Source organism: Schistocerca nitens, chromosome 5, assembly GCF_023898315.1.
Source record: "Schistocerca nitens isolate TAMUIC-IGC-003100 chromosome 5, iqSchNite1.1, whole genome shotgun sequence".
Lineage (NCBI taxonomy): Eukaryota > Metazoa > Arthropoda > Insecta > Orthoptera > Acrididae > Schistocerca > Schistocerca nitens.
The window spans coordinates 463,199,978-463,225,423 of record NC_064618.1 but is presented as its reverse complement, the minus strand read 5'-3'; the positions used below and the strand labels follow the sequence as shown (position 1 = coordinate 463,225,423).

Sequence of the window (25,446 nt, the reverse complement as noted above, 5' to 3'; positions counted from 1 at the left end):
TCACACCGTGTATCACAAATAAACATGCAATTTACAGAATTTTTCACTGAAACACTATTGCCAGCATAGTATTTTGTATAAAATGTGGTGAACTTCTTTATGTAAATGGATAGGGCCTGTTTACTATTCGTGAAAGGGTAACTATTTCCTGTAATGTTAATATTTTGTTAGTTTCATTAGTGGAAACATTCCCCACCCTTTTAAAGTTCTTTGTCTCTCTGATCTCTTACCAGATAACTTATTTAGTGTGGTGGTCTACCTGAAGATCCCTTTAGTAATAAGTGTGCTACATTGTACATAATGTGTATTAATAAAGAAATGTGAATGCCACATAGTACACCATATGTTTTAACAAAGCAATGAAAAGTTCTTGCATCTCCGGTTTCCTGCATCTGCATAACTGACTTGCGTTTTCTCATGTGGTAGAATAACAACTACTACAAATTTTTCTATCAATATAGTTATTGTAGTATGTTAGGTACCACATTGGTCAGCACTAGCTTTGTCTGAAATTATCCTATTGTTGTCATTATTTAAAAGAAGAATTTTGTGTGTGAACATCGTATATAACGTATTCATCCTCTCCACAAAATAAAATTGAATGTGAAACAAATTAAATATACAGAAAATTGTTACTAAGCTGAAGAGTGTGGCTGCATTTGGTAAGGTGAGTGGTGGTGAGAACAGGCCAAAATGCCCTGTGGCTACACTGCTGACTGAAAGCATGAAGCAGACACGCCTCACTCCGTTGATCGTGCCTGTCACTGGCTTATGGATGGCTGCTTCTGTCCAGCAAGGAAATGCCCGCATAGGCACCTTGCGATGCTGATAACAGGCCGGAGGACAGCCGGCAGCCGTATAGGCCGCAGCCATGACGTTAGTGGTGCTGCATGTTGTACTGTGATGGAGTAGTTCCTCTGGGGAATGGCCTCTCCTTACGTCTGGACCCCATGTGCATTCACTGCAGTGGCATGTCGAAACTGCTGTGTGCAGGACTCGACCTGTTGCCTACTGATAGGAGTCGAATGGCGGCTGGCTCATATGGCAGGTCAGGAGCACTGTGACATCAAGCTCCACAAGGAACTTGGTACTGGTGGCAACTAGCCCAATCTGGTTTTGATCCCATGGCAGCAGCAGCAGCAGCAGCTGCTGCTGCTGCCCAGTCATCTTAATGTCCAGCATGGCCCTGACGTCTTGGTGGTGCTGCTGGACCTCCAAGTGCCTGTCCCACAAAATTCATACCTGTTTATACAGCTCAGGTGTGGTTTTGTTACACCAAAATTTGGTACCCAGTAATGTAGCCCATAACAAGAGTTTTGCCCTGTGGTGACATTGACCCGCTGTGCGATGTAGTTTTCCACTGAGTGCAGCTAGCCCATCTCACAATCCTTCTATAGTGAAACTTCGATTTTATGTTATCTGATTTTATGTTTTTTGTGATTCTGCACCATAAATTCTTTGACCCTGTGAAAATTCCATAAGATACATGCCAAAAGTCCCTTTTTTTACTTTTCTTCCTAGTAAGATTTACTCGATTCTAAGTTCTTACTTGATGTATTGCTTTACTTCATCCCATTTTCTTCCTATTGACATTTAATATGACTAAATGAATTATCAGTGGTAGAAAAGACAGACGGTTTGTACTGTGGGTGATGGCAGAGTTAAAGGAATATTTCTGCCATTGTGGAGAGGGAGGACGTGAGAGAGGAAATGCTGACATAATCCACTATCCTCATTGCCAATACAATTTGCAACGTTTATTTTCATTGCACAGTGGTGATGAATCAAGTAAGTTTCACACTACTTTTTGTAGGAACTGATGTAATCATAACCTGGTGGCACTGTGATAGGGACCAGGAACAAGACTATAGATTTGTTGATTGCTATAGTTTGTAGTTGACGTTCATGGGTGTGGCAATGACAGGAGAATCTCAGTTGTAGCAATAACTCTTAGTGGAATATGTTTGTGATTGCAGGACATGCGAAATATTTGTGACAAGGTAGAATATGAATGTTATTGCTCGTCGTTTCACTTACAGCAATTTAAGCTCTCCTCTTAGATTCCTGCCTAACCATGCACTCGAAAATCGCCACATATTTGGAAATAAACCGTGATGTATTTGTGACAGAGCAATACAAATTTTATTACTGTTCATTTAACCTGCAGGAATGTAAGCCGTACTCTTAGGTTTCTGTCTAACAATACACGCCGGATTTACCACACATTTGGAAATAAACAGGCAAGTATTTACTTTATTCTTCATTCTCTAACCAGACAGAAATGTTTAACAACATCGAATATTGCAGAACATTTTGTGTTACAATCATAATGAGCACGATAGCACCGCTAAGAAAATATGGGCATGCAGTGAGTTGTGAACCTATAACCTCTAAGTCAGCTAATCCAGACATTATCCATTACATTGCCGGTTTCTCACCTGAATTTAGTATTGTGCATTAGTTATATAATCTCTAGAAGTTGTACATTGTTGTTGCTTTATTAATTGACATTTAATGATAAGTGTGATGTATTTGTAATATACTTTCAATGCGCCATTGCTTTGAAATGGCATACTGCGCACATATGTCACACCCTATGAAGGAAATGAATAATCGAAATGCACACAGTTCACAAGCAGTCTCAAAAGTAAATAGTCGAAAGCCTACTAGTATGTCACAATTGCAAAAGGTAGTGTGAAGCTGTGTCAACTCTGCCACTGGAAACATGTTTCTGTTGCAAACATTATTTCCTATTGTGTATCATATCTGTTTTGGACATTGTTTCTTGTCTCTGATTGTCGACACTGGCAGTAAACATTTGCATCATCGGCAACACTGTTTCTTTTATTGTTTTCACATTACCTGCTACATCATCTCTAGGAACGAGACAAGAAATTATGATTTTTAATCATATATGCCAATTACATATGTTTTTGCTCGTATTTTGGTGGTTTTAAAGTTTTCAACGATTCAACACTTTTCTCAATTTAACGTTTTTTTAGCATAGACCCCTTGAAAATGTAAAATAGCGGTTTCACTGTACATAAAAGTTACTCTGACCAACATGTCACCACACTGCGGCTACCAGCTGTGGTTGCTATTACAATATTTCAGGTGGCTTTCTTAACGCTCCTTATTAATTACACTATAAACTGGGCGGTGACACTGTGTTCCTATTTTCTTTTCTCTCTTCCCCCCCCCCCCCCCCACCCCCCCCCCCCCCCCCCAGAGTAATGCGACAGTTCGACAGTGGACTCCCATTCGAGATGGACTTAATTCAAATTCCCAACCAAATCCACAGTTTCTCAAAATTCCACTCCATTGTGATTAATCATACGAATGATCTGTGGGACAAGAAACTGACTAACCAGCCTAAGGCAAATGCTGGGATGATTCCTTTGAAATGACCCTGCAGACTTGTGTCCTCAGTTCGAGCTTGTGCCCTGTGTCTGATAATGTTGATTTAACATTAAACTATAGTCACCTATCCTTCCACTTCCTCTTGTAATGTTCTTCATTTGCAACAAATTGCAAGTAAATGTGGTATATGAAAAATATCATGACATTTTTCAAATTCTTGAAAGCTGTGGAGCAATGTTTGCAGAAACTGTGGTATAATTGGTTGCATTCCCATCATGTGCATTTCTTAGTGGTAACATAAGAATTTATTGTTCCCTCACTGCATTATTTTTCTCTTGCATCAACCATTTCATTACATTTATTCAGGGCAAATTATGTACTGTGCTTAGCTATATCAGACTTAACAACAATTATAATTACATAAAGATTGCTTTATGTAAACATGTAACTAAATTATTTCCAGACATCAAAGAAATCTGCTGTAGAAACAACAGAACTCACTCGGAGTTTTGGCTGGGATTCGAGTGATTCGTGGCAACAGCATGATATACAGGAGCTTTGCAGAGTGATGTTTGATGCCTTGGAACAAAAATTCAAAAATACTGACCAAGCAGATCTCATATCCAGGTTGTATGAAGGTAAGAGATTTGTAATTTATGCATATGGAATCGAAGTACAAGATTCCCTGCATAATTATCTCTGAGATCTGTAATATCTTGAGATTATTCATTCCCAATATTAATAATTAGAGCAGCTGCCTGATAAAAGTAGCAGCTCATGTGTAAATTCCATGTCTTTGTAGCTGTCATCATTAATGAGTGAATAGTTTCCTTTAAGACCTAGGAAGTTCACCTTCAGATTTCAACTTTATGTTTGTGTGGTAGGCATTCCCAAATCCATGACAGGCTGAATGAGTTGTGTGATAGTAAATGTAGGCATGGAATACATTCCACAAAAATCTTTACTTGAAATGTGAGCATATACATGCACATTTGCAGAATTTTGTTATTTTATCAAAGATTAAATTATTTTTGTTTAGTTGGGAACCTTACCTTTTGACACTCAGTTAACAGTAGCATTTTCAATTATACTTCGGATTCAGTTACTTGTGTTATTTCTGTCATTGGGTCTGAGATACACTAACATACTGATATTGCATAATGGACCAAGATTGTCAAAGATGAATAGTTCTTCTTGAATTTTAATTGCCACTTTGTTCCAAAATAGTGGTTTGGGAAATATATTTCACCTGTGAATTGTTTCAAAAGTTGTATCTTTCACTTATTTACAGGTAAAATGATAGACTATGTAAAGTGCCTGGAGTGTGGAACAGAAAAGTCTCGAGAAGATACATTTCTTGATATCCCATTACCAGTTAGGCCATTTGGAACAGCTGTGGCATATTCTAGTGTGGTAAGAAATAATTTTTTCACCTCCCCATTTCATTTTGTAGGGGACATTTGTTGTGTAAACGTCTTTTTTTTTTTTTTTTTTTTTTTGCCGTTAAAGTAATTCAAAATAAATTTCAGTGTGTGTGCACTTCATACTCCACAGCTAGACATTTTTTACACCTTCTCTTAACTCAGTTTTCAATTTTTTTCTGCAAGACTGGTTTAGTATATTATCCTTTTAGTTTGCTTTTGACAGAATTCTCACTTCTAATATCTAAAAGAGATACTATTGGCTTTGCTGACGATTATAAGCTCCAGCAGATTGTTTTTGTCTTTGCTGTTATGTGTAATGTTTCACTTGTAAGACCTTTTGTGCAGTCTCATTTTTTTTCTGTTGAAATTCTGAGTGCGAGGATTAGCACAATTATTTTACAGGATGCAAAGCATTTAAAGAGGAAATGTTATTCTTGTTGTGGAGTTGTGACATTACCAGCCTTTAATCAGTTTTAGAAGAAGATGGTGACATTCTGATGAAATGAGAAAGAAAAATTAATCCAGAATTAAATGTGTTACATATGAAACAAATCACATTAAACTCACTGGATTTGTTATCACAAGAATAAATTATAGTGGAAAGACCCACTGTGGAGATATTACCAGCAGGCGGCTCTAGGTCACGGGGTGAACGAAAGTTTGAGAATTGGCTGTATCATGATAGCAGTTTTCTATTTATTAATTTGTTGGTGTTGGTTCATATGACCTGTGCAGTAGAAGATATTGCTGTCTGTGTTTCTCTGTTGCTCAAGCACAGCACTACTGAAGGCTTGAGTGGGGACCAGTGCCACGAGCTTAGTGGGAACTAGGAGTGTCGGGAGGGGAGCGGTGAGTGGGCAACAAATTTTGTCTTGCTGCAACCATGGGAATCTATACTGTGTACTTTTGCTTTTTATGAACATTTACCATATTTAAACTGCAGTTTACCTGAATACATTTGCACTTGGAATCGAACTGACTTCGAATTGGACAAATACTCAGCAGTAGTATACATTTCTGCAGGAGGTACTAAAAGTCTAGGCTGGGGCCAGTGGCGTACTTATGGGTTTCTTGCAGCAGTGTTGTCAGTGCTCACTATGAGGTGTGACACAAACAGTAGGGGGTGTGTCAGCTGCTGGTTATACACAGCCAGTGAGAGAGCAGTGGGCAGATGATTGTTTTCATAACAAAAGACATTGTAACATTCTCTTGGCAGTATAGAAGCAAAATCCGCTATGTGCACAAAAAAAAAATTCGCAATATATTCTGAAGAAACAGGCAAATACTTGTGACAATAAAGATAAGAGTTTGACAGCTGTCCTGTTGGGATGATGATTATGATTCAAAATAGTAATATCACAGACGACAGGCCAAACAAAAGAGACAATGAAGATAAAAATTAATATAAACAATTTTTTTTACTTTATTTCTCCTTATATTATCAAAATGTAGCAATCAATAAATGGCATAAGTTTAGAATAGGTGTAATGGTGACCTCATAGGCAGATACCTCATCAATAAAAGTTTCTAACTTTGGTTAGTCGGAATGTGTTAAAACAAAATTTTTCTCAAGGAACCTCTTTAAAAAAAGTGTCTTATACTTGGATAAATACGGTATTTTGTAATAATAAATTTGTATTATAGAAAACATGGCACATATTAGACCATTGTCATTTACTAACATGGACATTGTTTTCAGAAAATTTAGCTTTCCGATGTTTAAAATGGTCATTCTTATTGGCCCCCATAGTGCTTTTATTACAAGGCAGAGTGAAGTAAAGAAAAGTTGATAGTTAAGTAGTTTTCTTCTCAATTTTTCTACTAGCCTAATACTACTGACAAAATTTTACATAGTCTGATGTGTAAAGTGTTGAGTCAGTTTTTGTCACACTGTGGATTTAGTTGGTGAGGCAGCAGTCTGCGGCTGTATGATGATGATGATGATGATGATGCTGTGGAGTATGTGAAGGTGTCACCGTTGAGTGACTGTAGGAGCATACAAGATGACATAAACAAAATTTGTAGTTGGTGTGATGAATGGCAACTAGATCTAAATGTAGAAAAATGTAAGTTAGTGCATATGAGTAGGAAAAACAAACCTCTAATTTTTGAATTAGCATTATTAGTATGCTACTTGACACAGTCCCGTTGTTTAAATATCTGAGCATACTGTTGCAGAGTGATACAAAATGTAGTGATTGTATGAGGATTGTGGTAGGGATGGCAAATGATCGACTTCGGGTTATTGGGAGAGTTGTGGGAAAGTGTGGTTCGTCTGTAAAGGAGACTGCATATAGGACGGTAGTGTAACCTAGTCTGGGGTACTGCTTAAGTTGGATCTGCACCACGTCAGATTAAAGGAAGAAATTGAAGTTCAGATGCGGGCTGATAGATTTGTTTACTGGTAGATATCAACAACATGCAAGTATTACGGACGTTTTGGGAACTCAAATGGGAACCCCTGAGGGAAGGTGACATTCTTTTTGAGGAACACTGAAAATTCAGAGAATTAGCATTTTAACCTAACTGTAGAACCATTCTGCTGCTGGCATCATAAATTCCCATGAGGACCATGAAGACAAGATACAAGAAATTAGGGCACATATGAGTATTACAGACAATTGTTCTTCCCTCGCTCTATTTGTGAGTGGAACAAGAAAGGAAATGACTAGTGGTGGTACAGGCTACTCTCCGCTGTGCAACATATGGTGGCTTGCAGAGTATGCATGCAACTGTAGGCTTCAAGTGACAAAATTTTAATTTTCCACTTTTTAGATGCATAACTTTTCATCTACTGTTTTAAAGTTAGTTAAATTTGACTTTGTTCTTACCATACTATGTAATACATCACCATTTTAGCAGCAGTGTCAGGCATTTGACATCCACTAGCAGATTAAGGCGTTCTTTATGCTTTCCTCAGAGTTACGACCTTCAGCAATAAATCCATGGTGCTCTTCTGTGTTTTCTATAACCATCTTCCATTAGGTTACCATGTTGGTCTTTTGGAACCCAACAGTAAACTTGTCTGTGCCATGTAGAGTCTGTGCAGAATACTGTGGCTGATAGATGTACAGATGGCGGGCCCCATGTGGGGAGAGTGGTAGTGGTGGGACTGCGGGCAGGCGCTGTTGGGGAAATGCAGAGGGCTGGAGGGAAAGTGCCATTCTAAACTGAAGCCAAAACTCACATTTTTTGTAAATAGTAACTGGGTCCCCTCTGTGCCCACACTTGCATGGTAACTATCTGATCTGTCACCTTTGCTTTAGATAGTGTCTAAAAAGAATTCTGCCAAAAATGCAATTTATTGACACCTGGCTTGTTAACCATTTCTAACTTTCAGAGACCTGTCACTAGTTGGGACTTTTGAATACAACCTACGCATTACTCTTGTTGCCATGTTAAAATTTGCTTCTTTTGCCAAAACACAGTGGAGTTTACACACAGGCTCACCTCACAACATGTTATGCAGATGCAATTGCAAGAGAATTCGGAAACAGTGGTTTATTAAGTGAGGAACTGAGGAAAAGGAAGGTCAGTATCTTATGAAAAAGTACATCCTTGGTACAAAATAAATGTCTTCACTTATGTTGTTCCAAAACCCATAACATTTCTTGTTTCACCAACTGTCGATGGCCCTTAAAAATTACATTCTTTCATCAAAAAAGTCTGCAAATAATGGAATGAAATGCTAGATAATGAAGTTTTGCGTAATAACCGTATGGCAAAATACTCTTCTCTTTGTGTGCTATTGCCCGCCAAAATCTCATTTCAGTATCTCAAACTGTTTATGAAAGGAATGTTGTGGATATTTCTCTCTAGTTTTATTTCTGGCACAGATAGCAAATGAGTGTGCTACGTCAGATCAATTTTCTTGAGATTGGTGACAGACAGAGACCTCCCCACAAGTGTAATGAAAAATTCAATATGTTAACTAAATTTCTTATGCAGCAACATCTTATGTAATATGCATCAAACAAAAAATCATAGTAACCCATATTTTTCATTGCAAACTTTTTAGAATTTCAGGTAGTTTGTTACTTCCACGTAAATATCACAATAACTATAATTGTTGACAAGATGGTGGGTGCATCATAATGACCCTGACATATAAAGCTACAAGTAAGGCAAAATGATATTTTTTCTTTTTAACTGAACAGTTTCTGTAAAATTGTTTGAGAAAAATTGCAGGGGTTGCGCTTTGATTCTGTCATTGCCGACCGTTCAGAAGGTAGCAGTCCGGCCTCCCTTTCTGGACAGACTAATGAACTTACACAGCCCTTTGGATGAAAATTGGTCACTGCACATTGGCCTCCTCACTGTCATACTAAAGTCTTCTTCACCAGTTCATTCCTCATGATGCATTGTTTTGTTTCTCTTTCTCTACATGCAGCTCTTCATTGTTTGCAGAGAAACCACCAGTTCCTGAATAATGATTTTTGTGGAAGTAGTGCATACCAGGTGCAGTGGCAAAGGGGGGGGGGGCTATGGGGTCTATAGCCTCTCCTCCTCCCCCCCCCCCCTCCATGGACTATCATATTACACTGGATAAAATGACTAAATAAATCAGCAAATATATTACTCCAACAGATTCAATCACTTTTTTATAATTATGTAGCAATATAGGTTGCAATATATTCCAAACACATATTAACAAATGAATAAGAGCAGCAAATAGCTTACTACCTAAACCAATAAATATCATTTAACTTAAAATAGGTGTCTTATTATTTATTAATACAATTTTTTACCCTGAACTCCAAAACAGTTACTAAAAACTACTTTAAGCAACACCAAATTTTACTAATTTGTCAGTAGAGGACCCCAACTCTCCTTTTGTTAAGCCATATTCCATATCCCTAACCCCCCCCCCCCTCCCCCACCAATTAGCCCACCCCTTGACCGACTTCTAGAATTGCCCATAGTGTATGCCACAACCTTAAGTGAAAATTGGTGATATATGATGATTGCAAACTTTCTGTTTCAGACATGTTGGTAACATAGTTTAATAAATTAGAGGGAATCTTTCTTCTTAAATTTCTTTATTCTGCTGTCTACACTAAGTACAAAAACTTGTCAATTGATTCTATGACTTCATTGTTAACTTCTGCTTTTTTCTTTTCAAGGTGTTGATTATACATTATTTTTGCCTTTTTGTAATTCATTTTTAGGTCTTCTTCTATCCTTAACTGTATGAAGCTCTTCTCTTTTATACTAATAGAAACTTAGTCTAATAAGAATATTAATATGCATAGCATAATTACATATTTTAAAGGAATTGATACCACTTTGTCCAATCTCAGAGAGGACAGTTGTGGACAATCACTCAGTGTAGGTAGTCCTTGTGAACATCCACCTTTGTTTTTCAACTCTGTGGAACATCACCCCTCCACATGCACCGCTTTGCTCAGTTTTCAAGAAAGAACGATAAATCCAGGAACAAAACTCTATTGATGGCCTATCTGAGGAAATATGAACACCTAAATCCTGTGGATATAATGATCAGTCACGCTCACATCACAACAGCTCCTGCTTGGTAGCGTTTACTCAGCACCAGCTCAAAGGTGCCATCTCGCGGGCCCCTGCATGGGCTGTTCTCATGGTTTCCAATTCTCTCATAGAAAGATGCTGGTAATGCATTTCCTCCATTGCGCCATGGGCCATCGTGACCCGGAACTCTACTTGGGTACCCAGGACCCCATTTCTTAGGCCTCCTTTTGGATAAAAATCTGACTTGGCAGCCCACACATATGGGGTGCATATCGTGTTACTCTTGTCCATGTGTACCAGGTATTAGGTTCGACTTGACTGGACTATGGTTGCTGGGTTTATGGCTCAGTGGCTCCTTCAGCTTTGAAACTGTTAGACCCAGTTGACCATTGTGGTACACGTCTAGCCTGCTTTTTGGAGTAGTCCTGTAGAAAGCCTACTTGCCGAAGTGGGAAGATTCCTTCAGATTCAACATTATCAGCTCATGGTCTCCTAAGCAATCGCCATTCGACATTATCTGATCATCCCATGTATCCCATTCTCTTTGCATATGAGGGGTGTCATTGTCCTGATAGCTGCCAGTGGGTGGGATTACCAGTTGGAATGTACCTCGCTCCCTTTGCCAATGTTTCCATCTCTCCTCCCTAGACTGTGTTCCTTGTGTTTTTCGTGCACTCCCCATTAAACGGTGCCCAGGCCACAGATTAGGACCTCTCTCTTCTAAGGTCCTAAAGTCTGTCGCCCCCATGAACTTTTGGCATCTGTTATGTCCACTCTTAAAGACTTCCAGAGTGCTGCCATCCTTTACGTCGACAGCTCTAAAACTGTGGCTCAGACATGATATGCTTTTACACCTCCTGCCAGTATGGAATGCTGTTCGCTGTTCAGAACATGTAATGTGTTTACTTCAGAGGCCATAACCGTTAGCAGAGTCCTCCATTTTTTTAAACGGGCTTCCCTTCACTACATTTCAAGATATAGTGACTTAACGAGTAGTATCCAGCCTATTGATTGATGCTGTTCTTGCCACCCTTTGGTCTCCACTATTCTGGTTATGGGGCCTTACAGACAGTAGTTCGTATCTTGGTGGAATGCACCCTCCTTTTGGCACTCCAAGCTGAGTATGGACTTATTGCCTATAATATTTGTGGACAATTCACAAATGATGGACCTGGTTCTCAGTTTTCTCCGTGGAAGTAGTTTTTATTCTCAGTTATAAGGTTTTAATCTACCTAGGGAAAAAGTGCAAGGTGGTTGGGGGTTGGAAGTCTCTGCTGTAAGCTACATCTGGGTCTTCCCTGATCCAACTTCCTTGAACAGATTGCTGTTTCATCCCTCTGTTACTGTTTTAATCACTTTTTGATTCAGTTTTTCCTCTTTCTGCTGCACCCAATTTTTGTTCTAGGTGTCGCACTCTGTTGAACAGTAGTGTTCTTGACTTCCATGGATCAGGGGTGGAACTAAGAACTACTAATTAAGGAGATTACTTCAATGCTCATTGTAGTACTTTAGTTAATTCAATAAACCTGTTGTTTGTCTTAAACCTCATGTGAACGTTATTCATTGTGCCAATGCCTAAGATGCCTGTTTCCTCATGCTCAGCTTCAGCTAATTCTGTATGATTATTTGAGTTAGGCAGGGGCATTTTTCCACTCCAGGAGTAGACTGTGTTGCTAATTTAGCCAACAGCAAATGCAACTTTATGGACACATCCCCTCCTCTCTCTTTCCTTCCTCAAAATAGGAAGTTGTAAGAAGCATCTTCTCCACCAAAGAAGAAAACAAGAAGCTATTCATCTATCATCAAAATGTTCTGTAGAATACCAAGGGATCAATGTATCTGTAATTGGTCAAAACTTGCAACTTTATGCATGTCATGTGCGCTCTGTGAAGACTTTTGCAGGGCAGTCCACATTATTAGGAAGCAAAAGAAGCATCAAATTTGTAATGTCATCAGGCCAACAATAATGAGGATATGCTGTTGATGCAAGATACTTGAAGACCTTAATTAAAGTTGTCAAGTTGTTGATACAGCAAATATGCTTCTTCTTTCTGTGGCTTTGGTAATGCTTTTCCTTTCAATTCCAAGTCTTTATAAAAGTGGAAGAATGCCTTTTTCTTCATCCAACAGGTGGCACAGCTAATTTCTCAGTTGGCTCTATGACCTCAGTCATGGTTTAAAAGAATGGGGAAAAAGTGAGTTTAAAATGCCTGGATTGATTCCAAAATCTAGCGAGTGCAGCCTTATGATAGGGAAAGGAGTTCTTTTCTTGGATTTTGTAGTGGTGGGCAATAAAAATTTGGCATTTCACCACATACAGTGGAATAAGTGTCAAGCAGTGAATGGCATCAGATACATTCGACATAAAAGTAAAATAAATATTAATATCTCTAGTTCATGCTAAAGCTGTCCTCACACAGGACGAGGCAGCTTATGTCTACACATACACTAAAACTAACCACATAAGACACTGCACTTATGTCACATGGGACCTGTTCCTTAATGTGATTTGTGACTGCTGTGCTCTCCAGTAGCAATTCTTGTCTGTATCACCTCACAAATCACACAGTTTGCTTACGTAAATGGAAGTTCCTACATTAGATAGAAACTCCAGTATCCAAGAATGTTCCAAAAGACAAAAAGAAATGTTCCATGTCCAGTCAGTAAAGAGATCAGCTTATAAAAGTTCATTACAGATAGTGCAAAACAAATTTACAGTAGCCTCTTTCATACAATAAGGTAGTAAAGAGGTCTCAGAATCTTCAAGAAAATGCGAAGGTGAATAAAAATTCTTTTTGGAAGTAGTGAGACACAAAACCAGCTTCATAGTTACTTCATACACCTGCTCCTTTATCCACTGCACTACATTGAACTTGGGTATCAAAGGACAGTATCTTTCATACTACAATATCCTCAAGGCTTTAACTGCTGATAAGTCATTAATTGATATAGAGTTCAACAAGTAGCTCGAGAATGAAAAGTTATTTTTAAAATAATTCTTTAATATTCTGTTTCCTTGAAATGTACTTTCACAAAACCAGAGTTACTATATGGAAACAGCCAAGTACGAAAATTATAAAACCAGTACTATGACTTCGCTCATTGTCTTACAACAAATTTACCGGTAATGACACATTTTCAAGAAATTTGCCACATGCTGATGCTTCGAAAAGGTATATTCATAGATGCAAGTGATAGCCCACCATCTGAAAACGAAATCCAGTTGTGGCCTCTCCCAAATTCTGCTTGTTATGTAGAGAGCATTTGTGCCTCTTCTTTGTTAAATGTCTTATTGTATGTTGCCAAAATGATGCAGAACTTGGTTCATATTATGGGGCAGTGCTTCCTCAGTGTGAAATAAGAAGAATTAACATCACAAAATTCATACAGCTCCATGTCCACATCAGCTTCTATGTCCTGTGTGAGGATGGCTTGAGGATGTGGCAGCTATTTTTTTTAATGAAAGGATTTTTTTTTCTCCTAAAGAGCACAGTGTCAAGTCTTTTATTTAGTGTAAGACATTAAAAAACTGACTGCTGAAAAAGAAGGTGCTGTGGAAAGCTGTTGAGGAATTTCTTTACGGTATTATGATGATCTGCATACAGAATGTCGCACTTACAAACTGTTCCAATCTTTCATGCGTGAACCATTGTTAACTGTGTCATAAAGTTCAAGTGCAGCTAGAAGCACTTGGAGTTGCTTCCATGATTAAAAAATATTGTGGTGAAAATGCATTTGTGGACAATGAGAGGTTGTTATTATGGGTAATGAAAACTATACTGATCAGCCAGAACATTATGACTGCCGACCTGTTGGTATAAACCCATCCAGGCAGTAGCAGCATCATCTGGCGAGAAATGACTGCTAATCGGACACTCGCATGGTGCGTGTAGTATTAGTTAGCATGCTGTCCATCTGTAGAATGGTGAAGGCTTGTGATCTATCTGAATCAGACTTGAGGGCAGATTGTGATGGCCCAGAGGCTTGGCACAAGCATTTTGGAAACTACACAACTTGTCGGATGTTTGAGGAGTGCTATTGTGAGTCTTAAATACGTGGCGAAGCCAAAGTGAAACCATATCCAGATGCCAGGGGTTGGATGGCCACCCCTCATGACAGATGTTGGACGTCGTAGGCTGGGCATACAAGTAAAACAGGACATGTGACGAAACTAACATCAGTATTTAATGCTGGGCAGAGAACAACGCTCCTAACAACGGGCCTCCGCAGCTGTCGTCCCATGCATGTGCCATTGTTAACACCACAATGTTGGCAACTATGACCGAAATGGGCAAGTGACCATCGGCACTGGACGTTAGCCCAGTGGCGGAGCATTGCATGGTTTGATGAATCCAGATACCTTTTTCATTGTGGTGATGAGAGGGTGTGAATCCTTAGTCTTCCAGGGGAACAGCTCCTTGACACCTGTACTGTGGGCTGGGGACAAGCTGTTGGTAATTCCATTATGCTCTGGGGAACATTCACTTATGTATCAATGGGTCCAGTTGAGCTTGTGCAAGGTACCATGACTGCGAGGACTATCATACACCATTTGCAGAAAAATCTGTTTTCCAATGGCAGTGGTGTTTTTAAACAATATAATGCGCCATGTCACAAGGCCAGGGGTGTGATTATAGGAACACGGTGGCGACTTCCAATAGATGTGCTTCCCCCCCTCCCCCCCTCCCCCCTCCTCCCCCTCCTCCTCCCCCCTCCTCCCCCTCCTCCTCCCCCCTCCTCCCCCTCCTCCCCCCTCCTCCCCCCTCCTCCCCCCTCCTCCCCCTCCTCCCCCCTCCCCCTCCTCCCCCTCCCCCCCTCCTCACCCTCCTCCCCCCTCCTCCCCCCTCCTCCCCCCTCCTCCTCCTCCCACATTTCAGTGGAGATGTCTGAGCAGACTGCAATAGTACGTCGTTGCATATCGTCGGCTGTAGTTGGTATGCCCTTGCAGCAGCATCTTTCAGCTTTTCCCTCAGAAAAAGTCAAATTCGGGGAATGAGCCAGCCAAGGTACAGGTCCTCTGTGCCCAATTCAACAATTAGGAAACAATTCATGAATACATAGTGTAGTACTTTGTGCACTGGGGGCTGGGAAGCCATCACATTGATATCACAGGTTCCTCCTAGTCTGCAGGAGAAGGTATTCTGGTGTCTATTGAAGATGGTCTGTTAGGAGACTGTGATACTTGTGCATGTTCAGTGTTCCGTTAATGAAAATGGTCCTATGGCTGGTTCACTAATCCTACACCACACGTTTACACTTGATGGACGCTGATGTTCCACCTGACGAAACCAATGGGGATTGTCAACAGACCAGTAGTAGTGCATGTTTCGGTGGTTTACTGAGGCATGATTGGTAAATGTGACTTCATCACTACAAAAGATACTTGATACATGTGGAGCACCCTGTCTTAATGCCCATGTATAGAAGTAAACATGATTCTCATAGTTGTTTTCATGCAGCACTTGATGGAGAGAGATGTGACATGGACAGAACCCATGTCGATGGAGAACGCGTAGGGCACTTGCCTGACACATTCCCCTTTCTCGTGCAATTGTGTGGGAACTAATGTGCGGATCAACTGCAACAACAGCAAGAAAGATAATTTCCTCCTCTTCTGTCATCACTTGTTTCCTTCTGTTAAGTTGTCTAGGTGTTACACTACCACTTTCGCATAACTGGTTGAAGACGTTGATAAATAACTACTGAGATGGTTGACGTGTATTGGTATGTCTTGCTGCATACACTGTAAAAGAATGAACTGCATTCTTCCTACACTCTCCATACACCACAAGCATGTCAGATTTTCCTGCATTTGTAAATCCCACCACTGTTTGGACTGTCACACACTGGCTGACTAGCAAGTTGCAGTGCACTGTAAGCAAACATAACAACACCGTACATAGCAACTATGCTGATTGAATGGCACAAACAAGTGTCATGGAAACTTAGCACAATATGGTATCTCATAAATGACCCGCACTAGATGCTTGCAACCAACGCCACTGACATTCTAATTTACCCTACTTTTAGTTCATTAATGGTCGTAGGCATTGTTCCGTTTAAAAAAGTGCATGTGGGCACAAAAAGTACACTTTCTAAGTATTATTACAATCTGTTCATCGGCTAACAATGTGAGCCCCTATCACCAATCCAGTCTGTGAAAACCGCAATTCACTAGCACTTCCCATTTCCACAATATTTGCAGTGCAAGTTTTGAATGGTTCGCCCTGTATAGATGTATTTGTCATGGACAGTGAAATTCCTTGGCTGTTTTAGTCCACTCGTGCCTTCACGTTTTTCTTGGTCTGACCTAACACTGCTGTGCACAAATTTAAATTGTGTTTCTCACTATATGTACAGAAATCATTTCCAATTTGTTGAAGATAACTGTTATCAGGCACTTGTCACCCTTATTGATCAACATGTGTACAATACGGGCTCCTGAGGCAATCCAGTGTTGGAATTCCTCAGTCTGTAGTTTGTGTATTATTCTTGGATCACTGTCATTGAGATAGGATAAGTTGTTTGGGAATTCCTGTGTAATTAATTTAACAATGGTCATAGATAAATTATCACAAGCATTCATGATATCTGTGTATTTTTGCCTTTCATTAGTTATTACTGCTGAAAAGTCATTGGATAGTAGATGTTTGGTGAAGTGAAGTTCCACCTGTGTGCATATCATGCCCAAAACAACTGACTACTCTAGGGTGAGAGGGAAGTTCGACTGATTTAATTTGTTGAGTTTCTTGGATAAACACTGTCCTCATAGCCTTTAGTAGTTTTATCCAGTGGCTCCATACTTAAAGAATGTTAAAACTGTCTTTTTTTCCCTGATAAAGACAGATATTGTAACATACTGTAATTTATGTTGTCTGATCTCGACACTGTTTCCTTTCAAGAAAGACTCCTCTACCGATAACAAGCACAGGTTGCATTAACTCGTGAGTGTAATTTTCCTGTAAAGTTATACGGAAGCTAACGTGCCACTTTTGACACCAAATGTAAAGTTAGGGGAAGTTTACGAGGGACTTCTGCAACAGATGTTAATGTATAGCTTGGCAGGGAAGGGGGAAGAAGGCTGTTAAATATGCCTCGTGGCGACAGTGTGCAGGAGGTCAAGCGGTCAGGATTTGATAGTGGGCATCCAGGGCTGCCGTTAAATGACAAAACAGGAAATTAAGTACAATGAACAGGATATATTTTAATATACGGAGTACAAAGGGCGCGCCTAGGGTCGGAAGTTAGCAGGTTTAGGCCAGTCTAGGAGGTCGAATAATTAATTAAAATGAGCAAAGGAAGGGGAAGTGGTTCATGTTAACTTACAGTGGTGGCCGGTCGCGAAGATGTCTGTTCCGAAGATGTCTGTTCCGAAGATGTCTGTTCCGAAGATGTCTGTTCCGAAGATGTCTGTTCCGAAGATGTCTGTTCCGAAGATGTCTGTTCCGAAGATGTCTGTTCCGAAGATGTCTGTTCCGAAGATGTCTGTTCCGAAGATGTCTGTTCCGAAGATGTCTGTTCCGAAGATGTCTGTTCCGAAGATGTCTGTTCCGAAGATGTCTGTTCCGAAGATGTCTGTTCCGAAGATGTCTGTTCCGAAGATGTCTGTTCCGAAGATGTCTGTTCCGAAGATGTCTGTTCCGAAGATGTCTGTTCCGAAGATGTCTGTTCCGAAGATGTCTGTTCCGAAGATGTCTGTTCCGAAGATGTCTGTTCCGAAGATGTCTGTTCCGAAGATGTCTGTTCCGAAGATGTCTGTTCTGTTCGAGGTCTGGATTACAAGAGAGAGAAGCAAGAGCATTCTGCTCCGCAGGACGCTCCGGCGTCCACACATGATCAGTATCCTGCACACGCTATTGGCTAAAATCAATGGCGTGAATTCGCTAGCAGTTTCAGCAGAGGTTTCAGGGCGTCTCCTGTCAGCAGCTTTAACTGGACAGAACCGCCTCGGTTTTGAAAGGCAAGCGACTTGTCACGTAGGCACGGCGTGAATTACTCTGGGAGAAAACCTGTAAAGATTCCACTGGGCCTTTGAAATAAATTTCTTAAACCAATTTCCTAAAATATTCCTTGACTCTGCACAAGCTTCTGGGGTACCAGTTGGGTAATTAGTTTATATAAGTTCGTCAGAGTAGGTTTTTGGTTCACTTGTTTATTGTGGAACTCTGATTTTTCACTACATTTCATCACTGCATGCTTTCTTAATTTTGAGCAGAAATTCTCCAAGCTTTTGTTTTCCTTCCTTTCTCAATATTTATTTTGATTTTGTAATCAGATGTTTATAGTGATGATCAATTTTCCATGTAGTGTGTGCATTATAACTCCTGTGGGCTTCTTTTTGCTTTGTAATTTCTTCCTGAGATTTCTTATCCCACCACACACAGGATTGTTGATTTCCTATGTGTCACTTTCTGTTATGCCGCTACTTTCTCCATGGCAATTTCGATGATTATGGCAGTCTCATTGAGTGTTGCGGATCATTGTGTGCCAAGATCTATTTTTGGCTACACAACAGCTGGGAAACCTACAATGTATCATTCTTAGAATCAGTTAATATTTAGGATAGGTTGTATGTTATTCTAAGATTTCTGTAGCATAGGCAAATGGTCAGCCCCTATTGAATTGTTTAACACTACCCACAGCAGCTTTTAAGCCAGGCTGATAGCTATGATTATGTTTATTTTTGAATGCAGTTGGCTTGATTGACTGATATATGTTCTACAATTCAGTAGCAAAAAGTTCCTTCATCTATTAATCACATAATTCTATCTCCCAGTTTGTTGGTCTGAGAGGAGCCCCAGGTAATGTGATGGGCATCGAAATTACTTGCAACGAATTTTGATGTTCACACTCTTTGAATTATTTTTCATAGAATTTCTTGGATATCTTGTTCCTATTAGCTCTGTAGATGAATTCAGTAGAGAAGTCAGCATTAGGTCTACACTGCCTGTTTGTGACTGATCCAATTTTACCCTCTAGGTGTTCCAGTTGGTCTCCTCCTTTCTTTACTGGCTGCTGTGCATTTGCAATGGCTGCAGGGTGCTCAGACAAAAAATTGTAAACTAGGGTGCTGTGCTGTCTATATTGCTCTGTATAAAAGCCAGAAGCATGCTATAGTGACTTCGTTAGTGGTTTTTCGAGAAAGTCCATTGCTTGGCAACTGTAGATGTGGTGATGTTAATCCAGTTGGACACAAGTTTCTTTGGTTCCGTGAAGTGTTGTTTCAATAGTGCAGTAATTGCACATTTCTGTGCCGTAACTTTGGTGAAGCTTGTGTGTCTCCTGACTGAAATGTAATGACAGTTTCTGAACAAATGCAATGTCCATTAACATTAAATTTTTTATAAACTGTGGCTCTTTAAATATAACATTGTTTGCATTTTGCTGTGTGTACAGTAGCAGCATTAGGTTGAAGGAAAAATATTGATGAACCTGTACAGGCATTTTTTCCACCACTTGTGTTAAGGTTAAACTGCCTATTGTGGTTTCTCAGCCATGAAAAACTCAAGCACTATTGAAAGTGTGCTGGTTTGTGTAGCTCAAAGGGAAAATCGCAGAATAACAACTTTTAAGTTGGGTGTCAAATATAGTGAACTACATCCAAAGTCCAGAACATGACGTGCTACAAAGTCAAACCAGAAAGCTCAGTTTTAGATGAAGAATATGTTTCAACTTGGATAAAATAAGAGCCTAAATATAGGGGTTGGACAGAAATATGGGAATACCATGAGAAATTAATTCATGAACATAAATGCAGATCCTAGCCAATCGTACAGGTTCCGCTGTTGTTTTTGATAATAGAAGGCATCTGTTGAAATGTCTTCAGTATGTTGCAAGTGTCTGCCATGGTCAGAACAGTGTTCAGTGTAGTCATGAGTGCATTGTCGGAACTAAGTAATTTTGAACGTGGGCAAATTGTTGGTGCTTGTATGATGAGTGCTTCCATAACCAAGGTAGCTTGAAGTAATCAGTGTTTCAAGAGGCACAGTATCAAAAATTTATGCCATTTTCAGGGAAAGTGCTTAGTTTCAATGTGGACAAAAGTGTGTGTTGAGTGATAGTGACAGATATAGTCAGTGAAGAGTATTATGATGAAAAATGAGATGATGACAGCTGAAAAGTCATTTCAGAACCAAATGTCACATTCGTGGACTCTGTCAGCACCAGAACAGTGTGAAGGGAGCTCCAGAAGCATGGAATTCTGTGGTAAGCTGGAATTCTAAAACCACTCATCAGTGGTTTCAAATGCCCATAACATGAAAACGTGGTGCCAAAGCCATGAATCCTAGAAAATGAGCAACATAGGAACGTCAGCAGGTTGGATAAGTCTTGGTTCAAACTGTTTCCAATTTAAGGTCTAATTTACATCCCAAGAGCGATACATGACGGCGTTCAATGATGATGTGGACAGCCATATGTTGGTATTCCGTGACATCATGGCCACTCTGCAAGATGCGTTACTGCCAAGGATTGTGATAATTTTGGCTGATTAGGTCCATTCCACAGTAAAATGTTTGTTACTCAGTGGTGAGATTTGTCAAAGAGCTCCTGTCCACATAGCTGGCGTTGTCAAGGGCTGGTTTTGTGAGCATGAGGACGAATTGTCACATCTCCCCTGCCACCACAGTCACCAGATCTCAGTATTATAGAGCTTTTGTAGTTTACTTTGAAGAGAAGGGTGTGCGATTGCTACCCACTGCCATCATAGTTACCTGAACTTGACACTGTTTCACAGGAACAAGTGTGTAAGATTCCCTCGAAAACCATACTGTAGCTGCATTTATCCGTTTTGAGATGATTGGAAGCTGCTCTGAATCCCAATGGTTTTCCTATACCTTAATAGGCATGGTAATGTGTTCATGGTGTTTCCATATTTTTGTCCACCTCCTATACCTTGATAAGTGGGACTGCAATCACAGATGACCCTCACCCTATAACATAAAGTGAAGAAAGTAACATTGAACAATTAGCCAAGTTAATAACAAGAAACTTCAAGTGAACAAAAGTGGGTGGGAGGACACACAGGTGCGCAAGATGTTCAGCAACTTGTTTAATAACATTTAAGACCATTCCTGCCAACAGATTTGCTCCTACCAATAAAACATGGCTATCACTGTGAGAGTGGAATGTGAGATCTTTAATTTACAACAGAACAATACTTCAGGAAGTAGTAAAAATTAATTTCAGATACTTATTTCATATTTCCAGGCTATCTACTTATTAGGGTGGGTAGAGAAGAATGTGTTGCTAGGGATTTAGGGAGAAAGATTGAACTGGGCTCACCAGTTAATGAATTGCTGTTTGCTGTTGAAGGTATTTGCTCACAAGATAAGTACTTTGTGGTAGTGTATTTATGGCTGTGTCCATTTAAACCAGTGTTTTTTTCTCAGAAAATTGTGACTGAGATGTCCTTGTAGCCTACTTTTAAATTTATTGAGCTGGTAGTACTGTGGCAGGTGGCCTGGATATTTTTATTTACAATGAAATTACTACATATTGTACTGGGATGATTGTGTATAAGCATCCATTAGACACAGAGATCAAGTTGCCATTAATGTATAGAGGACACAGGCCAATTGCAGTGCCACTTCTTTGCATGTAATAGATTTTGTGCAGCAGTTTAGTGGCACCAACAGTTTGTGTGAATTGTGTGTTTTCCCAAGTTGTTGATGTACTGAATTGTGTGTGGGTAATGTAGATTGGAAATGGTGGCAGTACATGGCTGCATTAAGCCTACGTATTGGGCAAAAATGACTTTATTCAAGACAGATCTGAAGGTAATGATTTACTCATATGTGATGGGAATTCATGACCTATACTACGTCCTCAACTTGTCAACTTGACCCTAAAATTAAAAGTATGTGCTACCCCCCCCCCCCCGCCCCGCTCTCTCTCTCTCTCTCTCTCTCTCTCTCTCTCTTTTCCCCCCTCCAGCCTCCTTTCCCTCCCCTCTCCCCAACCTTTTTTACACCTCTTGGCCTCTCTCCCTCTCCCTCTTCCCTCCACCTCTTGGCCTTCTCCTTTGTGTGTTTGTAATAGAGTGGGAGGAAATTTTATGTTGTGTTTTTTCAATGAACCAATGTTACTTCTTTTAAATTTTACACCTTATAACAACTTTCATTCTAGGAAGAAGCACTGCGAGCTTTCGTCCAACATGAAACCCTGGATGGCAACAACCAGTACTTCTGTGAAAAATGCGATAAAAAATGTGATGCTCATAAAGGATTAAAGTTTTCAAAATTTCCATACTTACTTACACTGCATTTAAAACGCTTTGATTTTGACTACACTACCTTGCACAGAATAAAACTGAATGACAAGTAAGTAAGATGGCATACACAGAACTTTGTAATTGTGTTTTAAAATGTTTGTATCCCCATTCATTCGTATTTGTGAATACAAGAATTTTGTATTTTGTTTTTTAATTTGTCTATTTCATCTTTTTTTCTGTGAAGGTGTGATGACATGTTAATGCTGTATGGCTTGTTTATAAATTGTGCAGTCAAAGCTATGTTTTGTGAGACCTAACTTACTCTGTCATGTTCTATTTGTTATCTACATGCTGGATAAAATCTCAGGTTTACAGTCATATTTGCGAGTGAAACTACTATAAATGGATATATTTGCTTCTGTAATGAATCTTGTGGAGAGCATTGTACATTTGCTGTCCACATTGCAAGATTGTGAACAGTGGGTGGAGGGCGATGACTACTGTGCCAACCACCCGGGATGTGATTTTTAGGTGATTTCCGAGATTTAACTAGGTGAATTCTGGTCTGCTACCCACCATAGCTCCATGATTTGCAAGCACTTCTAAAATGCTCCCGCACTTTCACTTTAGATAATATATGTAGACAATTTGTGTTCACAAATTCTGTCCCAGGAGGGGGAAAGAGCTGATAACAGGAAGGGCATCCGGCCATTCTCTGGCACCAACATTGTGAAATCCAGATCATCATGCAGACCCTGTGTAGATAAGGGATAAGACAGAGAAAAAGAAAAAAGTAGTTGTTCAAGGTCATTACATCATGATTTGAAGAAAAGTAGATGAATTTGAGGGACTGCATGGCTCAAAGCCCCAGGACAAGCCTCATCAAACATCAGAGATTAACTTGAGGTATTCCCTGTGCTTCAGGAAGAAAGGAATAATTCCCATTTGAACATATCTAAAGTTTAACTGAAAGTCTTCATTGAAAATTGAGTCCCGCAGTAATTGAAAAGGGGCTCCTAATGATATTTGTTATATAGCAGCATGTCTGTAATGAACTACAGCATATATCTGAGTTTTTGCTGCATTTAGAATTTTCTTCAAATAAAGCCTATAAAACGTTTCTTAATGCATTCTAGCTCATCTCTTCTCAGTTTCACTTGTGTGAAACGCAGCTCATCCCTGAACACCTGTATTTGCTTGAAAAATCTTGTTTGAAAGCATTTAGTCTTACACTAAAAATGTAAGATAAATGTATAGTAAAATATGCGTTAGTGGAATTCAGAAATACTTATGTGTTAGAGCAGATACGATGCCATAAACAAGCAGACACTTAATGTCTGTACCCTGACTGTCTCTTCTGTTTTTCTCCTGTGTTCTGGCCCAGTAAGTTATATCAGTTATGCAAAGTAATTCTGTCCTGCTGTTTAAGACTATTTTCTAATATTTATATTTCGTAAATGATGCCAATTATCCAGCGTGTACCGAGCGAGGTGGCACAGTGATTAGCACACTGGACTCGCATTTGGAAGGACGACGGTGACGGTTCAATCCTGCGTCCGGCCATCCTGATTTAGGTTTTCCGTGATTTCCCTAAATCGCTCCAGGCAAATGCCGGGATGGTTCCTTTGAAAGGGCATGGCCGACTTCCTTCCCCGCCCTTCCCTAATCCGATGATACCGATGACCTCGCTGTTTGGTCCGTTCCCCCAAACAACCCAACCCTATCCAGCGTGTAATGGTCTCTCTTATGGAGCTGCTAATACCAGAGAAACTCATGTGTGCCACATTGTACCATATTTTCCACGTTTACAATGCTATGTATGATGATTCACAATGAGGTGTCAGTGTTTATCACATGTAGCATTTCTGTGGCATGATAGTGATTAATACACTCCTGGAAATGGAAAAAAGAACACATTGACACCGGTGTGTCAGACCCACCATACTTGCTCCGGACACTGCGAGAGGGCTGTACAAGCAATGATCGCACACACGGCACAGCAGACACACCAGGAACCGCGGTGTTGGCCGTCGAATGGCGCTAGCTGCGCAGCATTTGTGCACCGCCGCCGTCAGTGTCAGCCAGTTTGCCATGGCATACGGAGCTCCATCGCAGTCTTTAACACTGGTAGCATGCCGCGACAGCGTGGACGTGAACCGTATGTGCAGTTGACGGACTTTGAGCGAGGGCGTATAGTGGGCATGCGGGAGGCCGGGTGGATGTACCGCCGAATTGCTCAACACGTGGGGTGTGAGGTCTCCACAGTACATCGATGTTGTCGCCAGTGGTCGGCGGAAGGTGCACGTGCCCGTCGACCTGGGACCGGACCTCAGCGACACACGGATGCACGCCAAGACGGTAGGATCCTACGCAGTGCCGTAGGGGACCGCACCGCCACTTCCCAGCAAATTAGGGACACTGTTGCTCCTGGGGTATCGGCGAGGACCATTCGCAACCGTCTCCATGAAGCTGGGCTACGGTCCCGCACACCGTTAGGCCGTCTTCCGCTCACGCCCCAACATCGTGCAGCCCGCCTCCAGTGGTGTCGCGACAGGCGTGAATGGAGGGACGAATGGAGACGTGTCGTCTTCAGCGATGAGAGTCGCTTCTGCCTTGGTGCCAATGATGGTCGTATGCGTGTTTGGCACCGTGCAGGTGAGCGCCACAATCAGGACTGCATACGACCGAGGCACACAGGGCCAACACCCGGCATCATGGTGTGGGGAGCGATCTCCTACACTGGCCGTACACCACTGGTGATCGTCGAGGGGACACTGAATAGTGCACGGTACATCCAAACCGTCATCGAACCCATCGTTCTACCATTCCTAGACCGGCAAGGGAACTTGCTGTTCCAACAGGACAATGCACGTCCGCATGTATCCCGTGCCACCCAACGTGCTCTAGAAGGTGTAAGTCAACTACCCTGGCCAGCAAGATCTCCGGATCTGTCCCCCATGGAGC

The 25,446-nt window shown here is 40.7% G+C and overlaps 1 protein-coding gene across 4 annotated transcripts in view; it reads left to right on the top strand.

Moving 5' to 3' along the window:
* Positions 1–25,446, top strand: part of LOC126260928 (ubiquitin carboxyl-terminal hydrolase 47-like) — a 155,854-nt gene that overhangs the window by 23,725 nt on the left and 106,683 nt on the right. For all 4 annotated transcript variants that reach the window (XM_049958425.1, XM_049958427.1, XM_049958429.1 and 1 more), the window contains 3 exons: positions 3,824–3,998; positions 4,652–4,773; positions 22,398–22,591. In XM_049958425.1, coding sequence (XP_049814382.1) covers positions 3,824–3,998; positions 4,652–4,773; positions 22,398–22,591 — 491 coding nt within the window. The remainder of the gene's footprint in view (positions 1–3,823; positions 3,999–4,651; positions 4,774–22,397; positions 22,592–25,446) is intronic.